The 22,423-nt window shown below is 41.7% G+C and overlaps 1 protein-coding gene across 1 annotated transcript in view; it reads right to left on the bottom strand.

The window, feature by feature from the left end:
* SLC9A2 (solute carrier family 9 member A2) overlaps positions 1-22,347 on the bottom strand; it is a 98,461-nt gene extending 76,114 nt beyond the window's left edge. The window contains exon 1 of the mRNA XM_035001858.1: positions 21,867-22,347. Within this exon, the coding sequence (XP_034857749.1) occupies positions 21,867-22,155 (289 nt within the window). The 5' untranslated portion in view covers positions 22,156-22,347. The remainder of the gene's footprint in view (positions 1-21,866) is intronic.
* Positions 22,348-22,423: the final 76 nt, after the last annotated feature.

Below are 22,423 nucleotides of genomic sequence, written 5' to 3'. Positions count from 1 at the left end.
CAGGACTGAACCCTTAACTTGTGGGATCTGACACTACCTCCTGGTGGATGGTGTCAGAACTGAGTTGTAGGGCACCTAGCTGGTGTCCAAGAATTGCTTGGTGACCCTGGGGCTGGGTGCAGGATTATAGTATAAATGTAAAAATCCTTAGCCAAAAATTCAGCAATATATGAAAAGATTTATACGTTGTGACCAAGTAAGGTTTATCTCAGGGAATGCCAATGGGGCTCAATGTTGAAAAACCAATCAATGTAACCCATCTTATCAAGAGACTAAAAAGGAAGAATTATGTGATTGATGCGGAAAGCGTGTTTAGCAAAAATTCAACATCCGTTCATCATACAGACCCTCTGCAAATTACTAATTGAAGGAACTTTCTCAACTTGATAAAGATCATCTACAAAATCCTGATTCCAAATGCCAAGTTGTAACTACCATGCAAAAAAAAAAAAGTGCCCAGATGGCTGAAAAGTGGCCTGCTTGCTTTTAAAACCCCAAGTTGGTACTCGAGACACCTTTGTTTGAAAAATGCCTGAACAGCCTGTCAATCATTAGGTGGAAATCATGTCTATTATGGAAAAACCATTGCAAAGAAAATATTCATCCTTCCTAAAACCTGATAAATAACTTACATGATCACCTATTCTTTCATTTATTGACCCACAAGCATTTCCAAGTACTCACATAATGGCTCTGTCTCCAAGGAGTTCACCATCCACAGGGACAAAGGATGTCAAAGAAGTCATTACAAATGCCATGCTTGTTATAGAAAGGGAAATGTAAGTCACAGTGGAACCTCAGCAAAGTCTCTAACCTTGTCTGTCTCACCGGAGAGGAGCTCCTTAAGGAAATGAGGGGTAGACGTTGTCAAAGCCAAGAGGTGTGGGACGGGCTTCCAAGCAGAGGGAAACAATGTGTGCAAAACTCATTAGGGTGGGCACCAAGTGTGGCCCCTAGGAGGCGCTGCAAGAAATCTGAGAGAGGGTAAGAGTAATGTGTCCTAGGCCTTGCCATCCACAGTTCGGACTTACCTCCAGGTATTGGGAAGTTGTACCACCCAATACGGGCAACGATAGGAAGAAAAAGGTATGCTCTCCATCGAAGACATGAACAAAATGTTTTGAGAGGACAGTGAGTGCCTCATGTGGCTCTCTGTCTTCAGTCACACCATGCTGATGCCTTTAGCAGACTTTTTACTGCACTAGAGTTCCCAGATCCACCTGAGGGTCTGTCTCACCCACTAGAACACGTCCCCAGGGTGGTGGCAAGGTTTACCCAATTCTGCACTCCCAGTGGCTCATAGTTTGTAGCAGATGGACAAAAATGGCAATAGGGAGAGAAGCTCTTTACCTTCCCTTTGCTCTGGCTATTCTCCTTTAGGGGTTTTTCTCCATGCCCATGGATAGGCATGTGGCCACCGCCTGTGCATGCTCTCGCTGGGGTTCAAGCCCCTGAAAGCAAAGATCGTGGGCCTCGCCTTTTATCACAGTCTTCGCTCACATTCTTAGTTCCAACTTTCCTCTCGTCTTCTTTAACCTGCAGTTTTGTTATTTTATTTACCACAGAATGCCCAGACAACTCGTTTCTATCTGATTACCCTAAAGGTTTATGCTTTCATCATTCAAGGTGATTTCTACCTTCACCTCAGTTTTGCTTATGTTGTAAGAGCTATGCTTAAAATCTTCACTTCCACCAAACACAGAAGAACAATTACTGTTTGATTCCACTTACATGAAGTACCTAGATACGTCACATTCATAGAGACAGAAAGAACACAGGTTCCCAGGGGCTGGGAGGACGGAGGACAGGGACTTACTGTTTCATGGGCAGAGTTTCTGTTTGGGAAGATGGAGGAGTTCTGGAGACAGACAGGGGTGATGACTGCACAACCCTGTGAATGTACTTAGTGCCACCGAATTGTACTTGTTAGGGTGAATGTGGTAAATTTTACGTTATGTATCTTTTCCCACAGTAGAAAACAAATCTTCGTGTTTGTTTCTCACTTTCCTACTCGTTCTTATAAAATGATGATGGCACAGCAAAAAGAAATATTGATATAGCTGCATAAACACTGCTAAGCAAACAAGTATGAAAAGATGTAGATGAAACTGATCTCTGCTGATAGGCGCTGCCACCATGCACATATCCCAAAATAACTAACTCATCAGCTGACCCACAGCCTCTGAACCAGGCCTTTGAAAGGCAACTCTCAGAGAGGGGATGTAAAACGTGGGTCTGGTATTTTCACTGCGGACATCTTGGCCACAAGCATTTTCACTTGCAAACATTTTCATCGCTAACTAATTGACCATAAGGCAATTCTGCTCTGAAAGATGGAAGAACTGATTGACACTTTGGTTTCGCTGCTCCATTGACAAAGTTCCCATTTATACATTATCTAACTCTTGGCTAGAGCTTATCATGTTCTATACAGTGATGAGTAGACACGGTGGTCTTAAATAGTAGACGATGTCTAGTATGTATCGACTCGATAGAAAATTATTTACTGGAAAACTTACTGGATAAATACTGGAAGTGTGAAATAAGACAGTATAAAGCTGTATTGCATGCTATACTAGAAAACAACCTATCAGTTACAATGGTAACAAAGATCAGTTAAAATGTGTTACAGCATTCCTATGTCTTGTACATTTCCCATAGAACTCTGGAACGTGTATGAATGGACATGTGACTGTATGTCAAGAATGAACAGCAATGTAGAAGCCTTTCACAGTGCAATACAAAACTCAGTTACAAATGTGCATCCTAATATTTGGAAAATTGACACCTCTCTATCTAAATGAAGGAAGACATTAACAATCAATTTTATCATTAATTTTTTCGTGTTTAATTATGTCCTTTTAAAATGTCCCTGTTTTATTTTTCACAGCTTTAGCTTTTATGGCAAATATCCTTACGTCACTTTTATTAATTTTTTCATGTTTCATTATGTCCTCTTTGATGAATGTCCTTGTTATTTTTCGTGATTTTCTCTTTTATGGCAAAATTGCCTTACGGCCAATTAGACAGGTGGCAAAATGTTGTTTATGGTGAAATGACCAAAAACCTCAAACTGTACAAAGCATGGGCTGTCCAAAAATAAAAAGCAAAAAAAAAATCAGAATGTTCTGCAATGCAAAGGGTCAAATAACTAATTTCTACAAAAATGCTCGTAGCAAAATATCAAAGAATGGACATGGCTGAGCAAGGTATAACATGCTAACGTGATATCCCAATCTCCTACCAGAGCACGTATGTTTATTATGGCAATACTCCTACCGGTTTATTCTAAATGATGCTCAGTGAACAACAGCCCAAGAACCTTACTTGTTTTTATTATCTTTAAAACTGTTAAAATATTCACAGACACATTTTTAAAGGAGAGCGCCTCTTGTATGGGACCTGATCATCTACTGAAACCCTAAGAACAGATATTCTTATTGAAATTGACAAAACACAATTTAGTGAAGGGAAGTAACTCTTCATTGTTTAACAATTTTCAGAATAACATCTGATTTATCCGCAGAGTTTATCTTTCGTAGATAATGAAGCTGCTGTGTGACTTAACTAACCAACCGTCAGAGGCAACGTGAGAGGCATGTGCCTGAGGCCTGATCTTCGTCCCAGCACTGCTTCCTGTGCCCATGCTTCTTATTCAAGGTGTAAAACAGAATGCCTTTTCTTGGAGATTCCAGGATGGCCTCCCCGTTTTTATCAATGGCAAGAGGATGTCCCCACTATTACTTACTTCTCTTTTTGTGACATAATCACATTCTGAGGATGGTATTCGTTTGGACTATTATTAACCTCATAAATTCCAACTGATCCTGAGTGCGTAAGTCAGCTCCCTTAAATAAATATCAGCAGCTAGGAATCCTGGAAGCAAAACTTCACATAACAGGAAAAAGTCCAGGCCGGAGGTTACAAACCGGCAGGCTATGGGCCGCCGTGGCCTACAGGCCTACTTTGTTTTGCTCATCTGGTGTTTTTTGAATCTTGAGCTAACCTCTGGACATTGAGAGTCTGCACACATAAAATCCCCTGTTTAGTTTATCTTGAAAAATCAGCAGACTGGGCCTTCTGTCCCCCAATTTGAGCAAGGTGGCAATTGGCTGGAGCTGAGCAGGGGCTTCGTCTCATTAGGGCAAGTGCTGGCTCTCCGGTGCGCCCGCAGGAACCCCCACTGCTGGCGCCCTCCTCCACCCATCTCCCAGGGCATGCATGCCCACCACTAGGCCACCCTGTCGGCCGCCTGTCTGGACTGCAAGTCCAAAAGCCGACCTTCAGAGGCTCCTAAGACTGCAGTGGAGATGAGAGTGGGAAACCGTCCATTCTCTTTCTCTTCACTTGTTCTTTTTTGACTTCTGACTTCAAATCTGAACTGGAGCAATGAGAACACAACTTAGCACTGAGATTCCACGGCTTACGGGACGGGCTTCCCATCTCTTAAGCAAGTGAGTAGGGCTCAGCTCCTCAGGGGTACCTCCCTGTTCTTACTGGGCCCCAAAGCTGGTTTCTGTCAATGGGGCGAGCTCCCTGACGGGTCCTGACCAGCACACTGAGAGCTGGTGACATTCGCTTCCGCAAGCTGAGAGAACTGGAGTGGCCTGCAGGCCTCGGACTTTCCTCTCCATTGAAGATAGCTGAATCCTAATCTGACCCCCGCGCCAGGGCCGGCCCCAGGACTGGACTCATGCCCTTGCCTCACTACCACCTGCAGTAAGCCCTTTCTTTAATCTCAGACTCATCATTTGCATTCCTGGGCCATTGGCAAGATAAGATCAATTTTCAGTATTATAGCTTCCTTTCTATAAGAAGTCGGGCCGAAAGACTTGGCCTATAACCACTAGGCCAGAAAAGTATTTTTGCTGAGTAGACCATGCACACATCCCTGAGCAGAAATTTCACATTCAGTTTTGAACTAGCAACCCTGTGATTGCTCATGAGCGACTTAAAAGTTGTGTGTGTGCGCGCATATGGAGGCCTGTGTAACACACGCAGACACACCCACAAGAGTCATCCATAACTCCTGGCTTGCCCTGCTTCGTGGAAGACACTGTATCCAATGCTGACTGAGAATTTCATGTCCCACAAAGACATATATATACTGGGGCCAAAGGCAGATGCAACTGAAGGTGCTGTTCTCAGAAATCTGATGGGGGAATAATAGAAGACTATTATCTCTCTGGATTTCAAGGGAAGTCACAAATTGAAAGAATGCAAGCTATGCCTTCAAATGATAATGTTTTGGCTCCACGTGGGGAGAGGTTGGGGAGGCGCTATGCCCTGAGCAGGAAGGGGCTGGCCTGGGAAGATGCTCCTGGCCCTGAATCCCTCAGCTCTCAGGAGCCTGGAGGGTGAGCAAAAAGGCCCAGAGTCCCTCTGGGCTTCACTGCCCAAATCAACATGGGGCAAGCCAGTGACTAAAGAAGTTGTCCTGGCTGTGAAAGAGGCTGAGCCACAGTGGTGAGCATAGGATGCACACAGCAAAATGAAAACCTCCCCTGATGCAGCTCCCCAGCTTGGGCCTTACAGAGAATCTATAGTCCTCCAGTTTCTCTCTATAAAAGCGATTCCGGTGAAGGGACAATCGCAGGCCCAGGCTGCCCAATGGCTACTTCTGGGACAAAAAAGCTCACGATTTTTCCAGGAATTTTAAAAGAGACTGTCATGCAAGAGGCTGGCTAATCAGCATCTACACAAAGTATACATACCACAATTACTTTGCATAATGATCTTGTAAAAAGCACATCAATTTCTTCCTTTCCAAGATTAAAGAAGAAATTATGCTTGGAGAGTGAGAAAAGCCAGTGAAGAAAGAACAAATAATAAACACTGTGCTTTTCTGTAAATAATATTTCTCGCTTTTTATTTATTTATATTTTTTAAAGATTTTATTTATTTGACAGAGAGAGAGACAGAGAGAGAGGGAACACAAGCAGGGGGAGCGGGAGAGGGAGAAGCAGGCTTCCCGCGGAGCAGGGAGCCCGATGTGGGGCTCGATCCCAGGACCCTGAGATCATGACCTGAGCCGAAGGCAGACGCTTAACCACTGAGCCACCCAGGCGCCCCTCGCTTTTTATTTAGAGCTGTTCATGGCTTTCAATTTTATATTAGCTAGCTTACCACTAACTGGCTTTCAGAGGATCAAAACCACTTACGTACTTTACCATCTTGGTTACTTCCTGCTGGAGTAGACCATCTTAGATTACTTCCTCGTAACACATCACAGTCTCCTTTTTGAAGCTACAGGTGGGATAGGCCAGGGGAAGGAATTCCAAAGATGGTCAGTTCTTGCAATCGACATGCTCCGATGGTGTCCTAGGAGTTTTGCAAAATGTTCCACAAGCACCTTGCCACCAAGATAGAAGAGACATACCACACCATCCACACAGCCCAGAAACGAACCAGTCCGGGTGCACCCTCATTGCCCACCGAGGCTGCAACCCTGCACCAGGAGATAACAATGATGCTGGATGGTGTCCCAAGTATTTTCGCATATTTTACATCTGGGTGTGAAATACGTGCCTCCCCGCGCCAAGTAAAGTAACCCACAGATGCCAGGGGAATTTCTAATGTTGCCAGGTGGGAAACAAGATCCAGGCTGTTAAAATGATGAGAGCAGCCCTTGGACACGCCAAGAATTCTTCTCTAGAAAAGTCCTCGACTCAGGTTTCTCGTGAAGTATACATAGAGTCGTCACAGAACTTGTTCTGAATCTGTCAGGACTGCAGGTTGAGACTTTACGGCTCGGAAGTAGATTCGACAGCCTCAGATTCCAAACACCTTTAACTTTACCAAGCTTCACCCCCTTGTGGCTCTTGGCCCACACCCGTTTCTTTTTTTTTTTTTTTCTTTTTCCATTTTAGTAACACCCTTTGATGAAGGGGATCGGCCAAGGAAAGGTTAGATTGAAAAAGATCGTTCTGAGGGTAAAAACTTCTCCGGGTGTAGGCAATATTTAGGGGGAATGACAGAATCCAGGGAGTAGTTAGGCTCTGTGGACTGTTTCTGCATAGACCCTCTGCAGATCAAGAAGAGGCACAGGGAGGCGGCACCAGGATCCAGGATCCGGGGAGGGTATGAGGACTCTGGTATACTCTAACTGAGAGTCAAAACTTTCCATGCAGGTCAACAGTTGAAAGCAATTTTTTTTTTCTATCACCCCAGGCTAATGTTAAATCCCCAGACTTGTTATTCTTTCACCCCATGTATTAGTAAACGATTTATGCCAATTTTGGTTTTGTTGTTTGCCCCCAATCATTAAGTTGTACACGCTTATCCAGGGAGACTACCCCACCCACTCAACCACCTTGTGTTGGAGTTTCATGTTCTGTTTGGTTTTTATTCCTCTGAGAGCCTGCCTTCCAAACAAATTTACCAGTTGCTTAAAATAAAGAGATCAAAGTATAGAAGAGGAACCCACAATAGCCAGTAATTGCTACCTAATTTCATTTTTCAATTAAGTGGTTGCTAACACTTAGCTGCAGTCCCCAGTTATTTACACGGATGGGAGCTATGTGCACACGGGTGGCTAGAGCTAAATTAAGAAACTACCCTATTTGGTAAATTATACTATTTTCTAAACTTACCAGAATCATCATATTTTCGTTCATTTTGCCTCCTTTCCAGCTTCTGATTACCAACTCAGTGGACTCTGCACATCCATGTGTCTTTCCATTTGTTTACTGTTGCAAAGACCAAAGGGATTCCAATTCTGAAGATGTACGAATCTTAAGAATTCTATGGTCCCACCGTCGTCATAATCTTTACATTTTATTAAAATAATGATCAATACTACTAACATATTTAGTGGAAAAATGAAAGACTGGAGTCCTGCAGATTACACGTTTGTTCAGAGATTCAGGAATAGCAGTAACTCCCCTGGTTTCAGTGGCCTCAAAACACAAAATTGAGGGACACTTGAGGGACGCCTGAGGGGCGCCTCAGGGGCGCCTGAGCGGCGCAGTCGGTTAAGCATCCGACTCGGTTTTGGCTCAGGTCGCGATCTCAGCGTCATGAGATCGAGCCCCACATTGGGCTCTGCACTCAGCGCACAGTCTGCTTCAGATTCTCCCTCCCTCTGCCTCTCTGCTTGTGCTCTTTTTCAAATAAAAATGAAACCTTTAAAAAAATTTTAAAACCCCACAAAATTGAGACACGAAGGCCAAATGAAAAGAAAAAGACAAAAAAAAAAAAAATCACTGCACAACTATGTGCAGAGGGAGTAAAGTCATTAAATACATAAATTAGCTATCTTATTAACCAAATCGCTCTAGCAAAACCCTTAGCACTCACCAACCGAGCTTAGAATGTAAGCATGTGGATGAATGATGAATGTCCGCAGTAAAACAAAACCAAATGAAGGCTCTTGTGAGCATCCAAAGAGGCTAAAGATGTGAAACAGCTGAAAATATAAAAGAGTGCTGAGAATGTAGACATCATTAGTTTTAACTGTGGGCCTCCTCAGCTCCACAGAGGTGGATAAAACCAAAAGACCCAAGGCCCCCACCCCAGAGCCATGACTCGAGAAGGGAGGGACAGCGAGCACACACAGGTGACTAATGAATAAATAAATACGTGTTAGATGGTGATAAAAGTGCCAAAGGGACAGGACCTGGGGAGAGTGAGGCAGGAGCTAGTTCACGCAGGCATATACATGTATTTCCTAGTTCCTGTAAAGATGTGAGCTCCAGGAGCCAGAGGCAGCATTTTCATATCCTTCCAGACAGGTCAGCAGAGAATGCACAAGGAATGATGCCATTCTCCTAAGAAAATCGGCTGACAGGAACGGTGTATTCTTCCCAATCCTGAAGACCAGACATTTCAATTGGATGGAAAGGAGGGGCCGCAATTTCTCATTCTCTTCTCTCCACACCATTCTGTTTTGTTTGAGAAAATGGACACTCAGCCAGTGCGGGCTTCTGCCTTAGAATACTGCTGATAGGGAGGTCCAGGCGACAGTTTTTAAATAGCAATGGTTACTTTGGGCAGCATTTGGTTTTAAAACGCTTTTCTGCCTCGATTCCTAAAGAAACACGGTTTGTAAAAAAGTACAAATGGACTTGAGAAGGATGGGCTGAAACACACAATCCCACCCTCCCCCGTGTGTGAACTAACGTATCTGGGGACCCTGAGAACACAGAGTATACCCAGCAGCTCAGAGGAGGGTCAAGAAGAGAGCTTGCTCCTACGGGGAAGGTCTCACTGGACCATGAGCCTTGTGTGCGGGGCCCTCTCTTCAGCCTCCCACCTATTACGCCTTGCTGTTCACCCTTTAGTGTACAACACAGGAACCTGGGACCAAACAAAGGGTGCACACTGCCTTTTATTTCCATTGCAAATTAACTTACAAAAGCAGATCTTTTTTTTTTTAATTTATGCAACAATGAAGACTGAAATGCGTATGATTTAGGGAGAAACCCGGGCATAACACCAACAGCAGGAGACAGGACCATCCAGATGATCTAACAACTTGTTACAAAATAACTGGACAGAACAGACTTCCTTGGGGCAACAGTATGCTTTGGAAGAGGAAGCAAGACCTCTGTTCTTGTGAAGGTGGCAAGTTTTCCACGGGCATTAACTCTACCCTCACAACAACCTAAGAAGGAAGCTACTGTCATCATCCTATTTCACAGATGAAATAATTGAGGTGGTAGAGGCTTATTAGCTCACCCAAACTCCACACCCAGCAAGTGGCAGAGCTGTAGAGCTCGGATTTGGGACACCAGAGCTGAAGTGATCACTCAACTATGTGCAAGAACAGTATATGCATTACAAGTAGAGTGGCCAAATAAATGATCATATAAATGAGTATAGTTGAGAGTGAAGGGCACTCTCAACTATATTGACACGTGTGCCTGGCTAACACAAATCGTGGCTATCACAGACAAACCAGGATGCACGGTTATCTTGGTTACCACATGATTAAGCTGAGGTGAAACGAAAAGTACCTCTGAACATTATTTAGTTATTTGTTTTCTCAGTACTTCCTTACTGAGTACCCGCTAGGTGCCAAGCACTGTCCCAGAGAGCAGGTCAAAGAGGAAAGTCCCTTCCCTCATGGAGCTGATGTCCTAATGAATGTCATTCATGTGTGCTTATATGTCTGCATGCTGCACATGCATTGTGTATGCAATTCAACACATGTGCATATACGTGCAACACAAAACAGACTGAATACCTTCTCTCCTGTCAACCTGCTGAAATCTTAACATGTCAAATCTACATTTCAAAACCATTAGAATTGTACATTCCCTAAGCTATGCATGGTGGCAAAAGCGAGACCAAGATTCAGAAATTCTATTTTTCTTTTAAGATTTTATTTATTTATCAGAGAGAGAGAGAGAGAGAGAGAGCACAAGCAGGGGGAGCGGCAGGCAGAGGGAGAAGCAGGCTCCCCGCTGAGCAGGGAGCCCGATGTGGGACTCCCTGAGCTGAAGGCAGACGCTTAACTGACTGAGCCCCCAGGCATCCCTCAAGATTCAGAAATTCTAGACTCAAGTTCCAGCTCTGATACCACTATGAGTTCCGCCACCTCGCCTTCCATTCTACCAGTTTACAGAGTTGTGGTGAGCTTGGACTAATGTTAACTGTGGAGTCAAATGTGCTTTCATATATTATTTCAGTTGGTCCACACCATGATCCTCTGAAGTAGGCAGGATGTAATTATCATTGTTTGATTTTATAGTGAAAATCTGAGACAGTTAAGATTAAGGTTAAGAGTATCTGAGATAAGGCACATAAAGGTGCTCTGGAGACCACAGACAGATACCTAGAATTTAACATTCTTCTTCAGGGCGAAACACAGTGGAGCGATGAAGTACACTGGCCACGGATCCCACCTCTACCCCTTAAGTGCTGTGATACTCTGGACCTAAGTTCTCTCAACCTGTTTCCTCATCTATTTTTTAAAACTGGGGATTATAATGGTGCCTACCAACCAGAGTTGCTATGAAAATTAAATAAGACAATGGGTATAAAACACTTGGCCCAAATACCTGGCCTGGAATAATGCTTCATCCTTGTTAGCTATCATTATTTTATTAATGAAACCATAATAGAGGGATTATCTAGGCCCACCCATCTCCACCCTCCAACGCCACAACAAAAGACTCTGCTCAGCTGCATTACACTGATCAGATTTCCCAGCCCCAGGATCCCTAGGAAAGAAGCTTAGTGATAGGGAGCAGCAGAATCGCCAGTGGAAGGGTCACAGGAATATGGCAAAAGAATTGTTCCAGGGCATCTGAGTGTCTCAGTCACTAAGCGTCTGCCTTCGGCTCAGGCCATGATCCCAGGGTCCTGGGATCGAGCCTGGCATCTGGCTCCCTGCTCCGCTTACCCCTCTCACACACACCCTGCTTGTGTTCCCTCTGTCAAATAAATAAATAAAATATTAAAAAAATAAAAAGAATTGTTCCACTGCCTCGTGACTGCACGAGGAACTTTCTCTGGATAACAAAACTTTTAAAGCTTCTTTAGAGCACTTTCACATACAGAGGGTGGGCATGTGTCATCTGTTTCATTTTCAGTTGAAATGTCTAAATACATTTGTGAATTTGACTTTTCTGTTTTTACACGTGAGCCTTTCTATGCCAACGCTAAGTAATAACATGAAACTCACCTTTAAAATATGATTATGTCACAGCCACATAGCTTTCAAAGGAATTCTCATGTCCTCCCCTGGAATGATTGAAGAGGGAAAGGAATACATACATCTTCAAACAAGGGATGAATTTTACAAATCAAGATTAGAAAGCCCTTGGATGGTGATGAACAATGTGCACGACTGTTGCAGGAAGTACATCAATTATGATTCATTACATTTAAAAGATGTAATTGCAAGAGAGTAACCTGTAATTGTGCATGCCTCATTTGGAATGACAATACGCCCATGTCTGCACATCACTTTAATATAATAAACACATGCTTCTCTTGGCTTAAGTTTCCTTTGCTATATAAAAGTAAAACCTTTGTTATAAATTACTTCCTCCCCTACAGAGTATCTCATATTATCCCTGTGGAAATGTTAAACAGATGGGGCAGATACATATCCCTACTTCTACTAATTAAATGTGAGAACCAAGTAGTTGAAGACTTGGCAGGGTCATACAACAAAGTTGATGGCAGAACTCGAATTGCAATAGGGTCCTCCTACTTCTAATCTGGGGGACATCTTTTCCAAAACTTAGGTCCAACACTTTTTCAATTGATGAGTTATTTCTCTTCTACCCAACTATGAAAACATAGAAGATAAAAGCAGAATAGTTACATCTTCACATCCTGAACACAGGAAAACTAGGAAAGCACATATTATATTCACCTTACATTATTAAAGAGAATCCATTATGATATTCTATAAACAGAACATATCCATGGACTTTAAACATTATATAGCAAGCATCTGTTTAAAAAGTGCCAAGTACAATGTCACTGAGCCATCCAACAATGTGAACACAGATAAAGCCACCTCTTACTTCAAACATACAAGATTAACATCTAGCCACATTCAAAATAAAGGAAAATGTCTGGAAGGCCAGAAATAAAGAGAAGAGTCAAAGCAAGAGATGACAGGAGGATTTCAAGCCACAGTGAACCAGGGGGATTCCAGACAAATTACCTGCCCTATGTATTTGAACACCTACATGAAGACAAAAAATTTGACATCAGACCAGTAAGGGAAGCATTCATGCATAAATTCCTGAGTCTCAAAGAGCTACTTTGTGCCAAATAAATAAATACTAAAAGATGCCAATAGCCGGAAAAATAGAAGGAAACACATCAACTCTTTATGGCCTTGGGCAGAGAGAAAATTCTCCCTATAAAGTTTAAAATTCCAGGTTTATACCACATACAGGTATAAAGTCCACTTGAATCATATGGGAAAACCAAGCTGGTACTAAAAGCCAACCACTAAAACTCTGGGTCCCAGCATGAAAACTCAAAACCATTTTTGGAAGAACCATTCATAACTTAAGGGAAACAAACCACTTCCAAGTAAACATCCCCTGCTGAAGCTAAGCTCACAACAAAAAATATAATCTATATAAGGAAATAAATACCCCAAAGGGAAAGTCAGTAAATGTGATAAACATAAGAATTAGCGACAACTAAAAATAACAGAAAAATCTAAAAAAAACTATAAAATGAATATAGTTTAAATAAATGAAAAAATCAAAGGAGGAATAAAAATTAATTGAATAGTAGAAAAGTATGAACAAAACACAGATCCACTTAAAAAAGAGCCAAAACAGCATAATGAAAATATAATTAAAATGAAAAATCCAATGAGTAGGTTAAGCACAGATTAGAAACACTGAGAGTAATGGGATACTAGTAAAAAGGTCTGATAAAATTACTAAGAAATAGAAAAGAAAAATAAAGAGATGAAAAACATGAAACCGCATTAAGAAACATGGAAGCTCAAGTTCCAAGAAACAAAAACAGAATAAATCAATACCTAGACACATCAAAGAAACAGAAGAATATCAGAAATAACCAAATGAAGAATCTTAAATACAAGCCAACAAAAAAGTCAGATTAATTCCAAAGGGCAATGAGAATAATAACATAATTCTCCTTAGCAACAAAAGGGGTCAGAAAGTAATGAAATAATGTCTTCCAACTCATAAGAGATAATATTTGCAACCCCTATACTCTGTTATATAATCGTTCAAAAGAATAATCAAAGACATTGTCAAAGATCAAGAAAATTTCTCATTCAAAGGCCCTCCCTGAAGTATACACCAAAGAACATATTTCAGTAAAAAGAAAACAATCTGGGGGAAAGGGGGAGACAGAAGAAGTAATAATAAAAAATTGATAAGCATGTTTGCAAATGTAAACACTGCTTATAAAAATTAAAAACTAATTTGGAGGAAATGAAATACAAATCACGTCAAAAAATTAAAATCTAATTTGGAATAAATTAAATATAGACCAGGTCTAAATTATAAGACAAAAAATTAAAATCCTGCTACAGACAGATAGCAGTCAAAAATTTTTATAGTTTAAGTATTATTCAGAAAGAGGATAAAACGATAATAAAATAGCAAATACTATGTTTACCACATTTCAAAAAATTATTTTAAGATTTTACATATATTAGCTAATTTAATTTTTACAACAGCCTATGACATTGGTACTTTTATTTACCCATTTAACCAATAAAGCAACTGAACCCAGAGAGTTTAAGTTATGCGCACAATATCATACAACTACAAAATATGTGTAGGAAAATGTGAGCCAAAGCAGCCTGGCCTGACTCCTGTTAAATCAGGTAATCAGATTAAAATTGAAGAGTCAACCACACAAGGAATAGAAACAGAATATATAATAATATATAAAAAATAAATGAAAAAAAAATACTAAGCCAAAATATGACAGGAAAACTAAAGACACCAAATAAAAGCACAGTAAACAAAGAAAGTAAGCCCACATATATAACTCACAATAAATGCACAATAAATGTAACTGCACTTCTTTTGAAATTACAGATATTTTTAAAATTTAAATTAAAGACAAAAAAAATCCAGCTATAGGTGGTTTAATAAAATGTATCTAAATGAAAATTATCTAGTTGATTTAATAGTAATGGTATAGGAAAAGATATGTCTGGAAAATATAGATGTGGAAAACAGATACAGAAAAAAGACATGTGCAAAATCTAGTTTTATTTTGAATAGCAATTGTAATAAAAGAAAAAACAGACTGTGAGCCACAAGAATACTATTGAAAATAAAGAAGTTCATAACTTAATAATTAAAGGACAAGTTTGCTCAGAAGATATAACAATATTAAACTTGTATGCACCTAATAACTTAGCATCAAAATATACAAAGCAAAAATTAACAAAATTATAAACAGTAATTGGCATCACAATCTTAGACATTGATTTTAATGTACCATATAACCTAATAGTTAAAACAGCCAAAAAACTCGGCAATTCTATTAAAGATCTGAACATCATACTTACAAATTTAATCTAGTGTGTAAGTGTGTCTGCATATGTGCACATGTGCCTGTATAAAATCCTTCACCAAATAAATAGAGAATATATAATCTTTTTTAAGCAAGCATGGAAAATGCAGTTTGAAAAGGACCATATAATTAGGTGATGAATCACTACATTCTGCTCCCAAAACCAATATTGCACTGTATGTTTACTAACTAAAATTTAAATAAAAATAAACAAGGACCATATATTAAACCACAGAAAACATCCTATCTAAACCAAATGTAATAAAATATGAATAAAATAAAAAATAACCACATATCTCTATATGTTTACTAACTAAAACCTATCATTGTAAATAATTATTGGGCTAGAATAATAAAAATCACAAAGAGGGTGTGCCTGGGTGGCTCAGTGGGTTAAGGGACCGACTCCTGATTTTGGCTCAGGTCTTGACCTCAGGTCATGAGATTGAGCTCCGTGTCAGGCTCCACACTCAGCTCAGAGTCTGCTTGAGATTCTCTCTCTCCCTCTCCCTCTGCCTCTCGCCCTGCTCACGCACTCTCTCTCTCCCTCTCGCTCTCAAAAATAAATAAGTAGATAAATAAAATCTTTTTTAAAAAATCACAAGGAAATTTAAAAATACTGAGAACTAAACAACAGTGAAAACTCTACATATCAAAACTATACAGTGCAACTGAAGTAGGCAGAGCAATGTATTTCTAGCCTTCAATACATATATTGCCATTCCTTGAAGATATACCCATTTGGATTATGGGAAACCATCTTTAAAAAGAGTTTCTTTTAATATTCCTATTTCAGCTCATGAGGCATTTCTTTGATTTCATGAAGACTAAATTGGATTTTATAGACTTTAAATTAGTGGCGGAGCACCCCTGATGAGATACATCAGTTATCTTTTCAGCTTTATCACTGATAAGTTGTGTTAAGTTCTCCTCTCAGAATATAAAGGTTTGTCAGTTGACAGCAATAATGATTTCATGCAATTTACTGGGAAAGTACAATTTCATCTGCATCCCCTCCCTGAATTCTTTAGTCTCTGCCATGCTCTTTATTGTTACAATTTGCAATAAAGATGAATTTACATAAACTTAGAATTATCATGACTATGCTTTGTAGCATAGTCTTAAATGTCAGTTTATCATAGCTTTGAATTTATTTTTTTTAAAGATTTTATTTATTTATTTGACAGAGAGAGACACAGCGAGAGAGGGAACACAAGCAGGGGGAGTGGGAGAGGGAGAAGCAGGCTTCCCTCAGAGCAGGGAGCCCGATGCAGGGCTTGATCCCAGGACCCTGGGATCATGACCTGAGCCGAAGGCAGACGCTTAACGACTGAGCCACCCAGGCACCCCCATAGCTTTGAATTTAATGAAAACACAGAAATAGCCATATTTTGGAGAGACTGATGAAGAAAAATGGCTTCTTAAGAGTTATAATAACTAAAATAAACTGTTGAAAGAGTTTTGTCTATTTTAATAAGACTGATGTCATTTTAGTGTAAGGACATGACAATTTTGGAGCAGAGTTCATAAAAATATTCATCACTGAAATTACTGAAAGTAACACTATGTTTTCAACTATAAGTGTTTTTTCAGGGATTAACTACCTTTGTAAGGTGGGAATCGACATATAAGAAAACAAGTAAATTCAATAACTAATGAGCTGAGCTCTAAATTCAGGAATGAAAAAAAATTTAAAAATACACACCAATAAAGTAGGAGTAGCTAAATAATAAAGAGAAGAAAGTGATGAACTAGAAACCAATCAAAATCCAATTCTTTGAAAAAGTATAAAATAGATAAACTTCTGAGAATGTTGGTCAAGGTAAAGAAAAACAAAATAACAGTATTAGGAATAAAAAGGCAGAATAATAAATGCAGATAAAGTAGGTATTTTTAAATAGAAAATAATTTCCTTCCCATAAATGTAAAAACTCAAATGAAATGATGATTTTCCAGAAAAATAAAAACACAAGTACTAAAACTGACTGAAGAAGAAATAGATACGCCAAATAGAACTGTAAACTTTAAAAAGCAATTGAATCACTGATGAAAATCTATCCACATACAAATCAACAAATTCACTTGGTTTTACAGGTGAGTTTTTACAACCCTACAAGGAACAAACACATTTATACAAAAAGTCCTTTGATAATTTTAGGGCTTCTTATGTGAAAGAATTCCGTAAAAAAATAAAAAAGTATCCCATTAATGATAATTACTGTCATTGTGGAAGTTGATACAGAGAGTAACATTTTTGCTGAAAAATTACCTGTTATTCTGTTAAAAGATAAGAAAATATTTCTCTGTTAGAGTGATAAAATTCTAGAAGACACCTAAAATGATCTTTATAAAGAATATAAGAAAGCTATTGCAGCCATCCTTCATCCTTTGTTTAGCCCAAAGGGAAAAGATGGAAACTTAGAGACAAAAAGGATCAAAACTCTTCTTTTAGCTTAAAAACAAACACATGCCATGAGGAAGACTTAGCTTCAGAAGTGTGTTCAAAGTGAGATGTGATTCACAAACAGGTGAAGATCATGTGCTTCATCCCCTGACCAACCAGCTGCTGTATATGCTTCAAGAACACCGAATACAACAAAGAGAAACAGATCAAGGGCAAGGGTAGGTTTTTCTAAGAGATCGAGATCTCAGGTAATACAGATAGATATCAACTGAAGAAACTATCTGGTTTCATATTTCAAATCAGGACAGACTGGAGCCCAGAGGAGAAACCTTCACGGACCAAATTGCTTTGCCTTTTCCTTAAAACAATACTACAAACAAGTTATTTAATGTCAAGACAACAGGGTGTGGGACGCCTGGGTGGCTCAGTAGGTTAAGCATCTGCTTTCAGCTCAGGTCACAATCCCAGGGTCCTGGGATCGAGTCCCGCATCGGGCTCCCTGCTCCGCGGGGAGCCTGCTTCTCCCTCTGCCTCTGCCTCTCTCTCTCTCTATCTCTCATGAATAAATAAATAAAATCTTTAAAAAAAAAAAAAGACAACAGGGTGGAGGAAAGTGGAAAATTCTGCATCCTAACCCCAAGTTTAAGGGTAAAGGAAATGAAAAGGTCAGGATGCATGGTGACACCTGGAAGAGGCAAACAGGCCAGCTCAAGACTACAAGATAAGTGAGGGGACATCTGGGAAACCACTGAGGACAAAGAAGGGAGTTCTGTTGCTTTACAGAGTAGAGACCCAGTGCTCTGTTCCTGGACTTCAAAGAGAGGTAGAACACATGCCCAAGTTCACCCAGTTTAGGGCAAAGCCCACTGATCCACTTCATGGGCAAGGAAAGCAGAGAAGACCATCTTAGAACACTCCAGGAAATTTTTCTCTTCTTAATTCTTTGGCTACCTATTATTCTAAGCTACAGCACTCCATCCCTGTGTATAGGATTTACCAAGCAAGGTGTGCATTTATAGCTGTTAAAAAAATCAACAGTTATTCAAAATATAAGCATTCAAAATAAAGAACAATACAACTTCACCTGTGTAAGGATCTAAGTGAAAAACAAACTGGGAAATGTTTCTTGCCAAAATTTTAAAAACTATTCGAAGTTGTACTAAATTCTATGTTCTTTTATTTATTTAACCTACTTTACATATGCATTCACATCATCATCATGACTATAGAACGTTCTTTTTAACCAAATAATTCAGAAATTGAGTTTCCCTGATAATCAGGTAAAAACAATGAAAATTTGAATCATTCAACACTCTGCCAAAAATGGACTTGCGCACTTCTTACTGCAATATTTCTAAGATTATATTGTGCTGCAATCTAGCAAACTATGCTGAATTCACCATCCGGCATGATTGAAACCTCCTACAGATGTGATTAGGAGCCTCCATTCGGGGCAACCTATTATCTTTGTTTAGATTAATCACTAGCAATGTGTCTCCATGTTCTCTGCAGCAGGTTAAGTTCAGGTACACTGGGTTCACGGCATAAAAGTACCCCAAATAGAAACCGTGGCATTTCGCATGAGTTAACACATCTGTTATCTCATCACCTCAAGTCCCCTGCACAGCTCAATTCATCATCCTGCCCCACGTATGAGCAAATTAAGTCATCTAAGTCACCCCCAAATAACAGTTTTTCCAGTGCAAAAGTTAAAATAGAATTTGAATGACTAGAGACTGCTGAATGGGCTGGAAAGGCATCCCTCAATACAAGGACAGTCTTCCCCAAAGCCCACAGAAAGTTTAGGGCCTGGGGGAGACGATGGGGGGTATCTGGGCATTTCCAGGCTCATCTAAGGACAGACAGAGCTGCAACAGGAGGACAGGGTTGAACTATATACAGGAAGAACCTAGGAAAGACCCCAAGGACTAGCTTTTAGGACTCTAAAACTGCACTTTCTGCTCTCGGAACTATATCCTTCACCCCACCCATGGCAGTCTCTACTCAGGTCTCTCTCTGCTCAGACCCTTCTGGTTGGGAGACATGAACACCTGTCTGTATTTTCATCTCTGTGCCACCCCAGATGCAGAAGAGAAAGAGGAGATAGTAGCCAGTGAAGTTGAGAACTGGGGGAAGGGTGGGGGGGAAGGCCTGAAAGACTGGGAGAACAGCAAGTACCAGGGGATAGAAATACATCTGGATAAAAAAAAAAAAAAAAAAGTACTGTCCATGGGCAAATCAATACACCTACGACCTCAGACAAGCATTTTAATAAAATGCCACACAATTAACAGAGTAAGGCCCAACAAGATGAATGGATCATGATGGAAAAAGAACAAGTATGAAAAAGCAACCCACGCAAATAAGAGCACTTGGAAAAGGCTGAGCCTAAAACAGAAACAGAGAAAGGCAGGAGGTAGCCCAGCCCAGTGGAAAAGGGGAGACAGTACCGGAGAACCGAGTGAGGATACCGTGACTCCTTTTCCACTCCTACTAATGATGACAGTAGTCAGCACTCATTCCATGCCCAGGATTTTCTAAGAATGTTAAACATAGGTAGTCTCATTTAATCCTCCTGAGAAAACAAGCCTCCAAGATAGCCACGAAGATGAGACATCAGACAGACCTGGGTGGAATTCTGGCTCCCCACCCACCAGCAAGGTAACCTCCCCACTTCTGCTTCGCCGTATAGGAAACGGGGTAATCATACCTACCCAGGATGGTTGTGAAAATTAGAGATAATGAACTTAAGTGCCTACCAGCGGCTGTTATTAGTGTAATTAATTAGATTAAAATAATCAGGAGTGAAGAACAAAACAAAATGTTGTAATTGAATAGAAATGGCAACCAAGAAGCAGTAATGGAAACAGGGCCCAAAAGCACCAGGCCTGTGATGGAGGCTGGGAGAGAGAGTGAGTCAACGGAGCCTGCATTTGGCTCCCCACTTGGTGTGTCTGTGAGCAACTCATGTCAACTCTCTGGAATTTCAGTTTCCGCCTCTACCCAGTGTGTGTGTGTGTGTTGGGGGGGGGGGGTATTAATATCTGTCCTTCCCACATGGCAGGGTTGTTGTGAGGAGATAGCACCTGAGTTTATTATTACGGGCAATGAATTTATGCAAATGCACATACCTACTTGATAGATAGGGAAATCCATTTCCTCTGCTTCCATTTCTCAGGTGGAATTAAAACACGCAACTAGTACAACCATGTCAAAGCCAGGCAATCGCAGACTGCGAAGTCATTAAACAGCATGTGCCCCCTTTTGTCATCATTAATAGAATCTAATTAATTTCATCTGACATCAGGCTCACCTACCCCAACTTCCACCCTCGTAGAAACCCATCTCTTCGGACTGCTTTGTGTTTGCCCTCAATTTATGTCTCTATTTATGCCTGTCTAGAACGTTGTTCCCTTTCATCTCCAACTGACCATATCCTGGTCTTCCTTGAAAACCCCATTTAAATGCTTCCTTTGCATGAGGAAGTGATTTCTGCCTCCCTACACTGCCATATTATCTTTTTGGAGTTTGTCACACTACTTAGCACTTTCCCGTATTACGGTCACTGGTGTGTGTGGCACCTCTCCCACCAATCAATAAGCTGGAGGCTGACGGGCAAGGCGTCTTCATCCTTTATGGAGACTTGCCTCATCGTACAGCACAGGATCCTTCCCAGGACAAATGTTGAAGACGTATGCAATAATGCAAACATTCTTTTGACCTAATAACTTCTTTGAATCTTTACAACAACAGTAGTTGACATATTTCAAAATAAAAAAAAAGTACTTAAAATATAAAGTTAAAATAATGTAAAGCCCCCATGATCACAACAAAAGTTTATGTGGGGGGGATGGGGAATGAAGGTGAGAAAATACATTCTAAGCTTCGGCTTTCCAAATGAGAGTTAAAGAGAGAGTTTGAAAAATGGGTTAATGATCTTTACATATGCATCTCACTTCACTAGGCTCAGTCGCCTAAGAAAAAGCTTCCTGGAGAGTGACAGCCTCAGCCCAAAGGAGGGAGGAGACAGGGTGTTCCTGTCCCAGCTGCAAGCGCTCAGTTGTCCCTGGTCCCCTCCCAGGCACTTCATTAGGCAGGTGCATGGCAGGGTCTGTGTCTTGGCCAAGGCGCCTCCTCTCCTCGGAGCATCTAGGGCTTTAACCGTTTTAGCCTCTGTGCTAGCCTGCGCCTCTCTCCCCATGACAGATAGGAATAAACCTCAGCCCACTTGCCTCCTCCCTCAGTAAACAGGTCTCTGCTTTGGCAGAGGGCTGTACCACTTGGCGTCTGAGATAAAAGTAAGCAGCACGTCGGTGACTTCGTCTGGGCTAAGAGTTTGGGGCTATTTCAAGGCCAACGTCCACTTAAGAACCAAAGCATGAAAACGTTCCTCCCCGGGTCCCTTTCGACTCAGATGCCCACCCGCGCTTCCCGACCCGATCGCCCTCACCCCAGCTGCTGGGTCCAGCTCGCTCACCTATCTTAGCCAGGGAGGCCAGCAGGATCCACAGGGTGATCTCGAAGGGGATCTGCACGTGGGGGTAATCCAGGGTGAACACTGGCAGGCGACTCTCCTCGAACGGCGTCGTTCCGGGAGCCACCACGCTCGCGGGGCTGGGCGGGCTGGAGCTGGCGCCCATGGCCCTCGACGCGTCCAGCAGGGTCTCAGCCAGGGTGCCCGCCGGCCCGGCCACCTGCAGGAGCAGCAGCAGCAGCAGCAGCGGCGGCGGCGCCCGCAGGCTCCGCCCGGTGCCCGCGAGCTCCATGGGGTCGACTCCCCGCGCCGCCTGCGAGCCCCGCGCTCGGCCCTCCGTGCGCTCAGCGCATCGCTCCCGGGCAGCGCCGCCCGCTCGGCCGCGCACAGTGCGGAGCGGAGATCCGCCGCCCGCGGCCCGCCGCCCGCCGCGGGGCCGGGTCTCTGCAGCCGACGGCTCGGTCCCCGCTGCGAACGGGCACACCGCCTGGCCGGGCGCGCACCCTCAGCCGCCCTCCGCCGCCGACCGCCGGCCCATGCCCCGTGCGCCGCTCGCGGGC

This window comes from Mirounga leonina, unplaced genomic scaffold, assembly GCF_011800145.1.
Source record: "Mirounga leonina isolate KUSES-001 unplaced genomic scaffold, KU_Mleo_1.0 Mir_125, whole genome shotgun sequence".
Taxonomy (NCBI): Eukaryota; Metazoa; Chordata; class Mammalia; order Carnivora; family Phocidae; genus Mirounga; species Mirounga leonina.
Note: the sequence above shows the minus strand (reverse complement) of the source record. Positions and strands in the feature narration are given on the sequence as shown.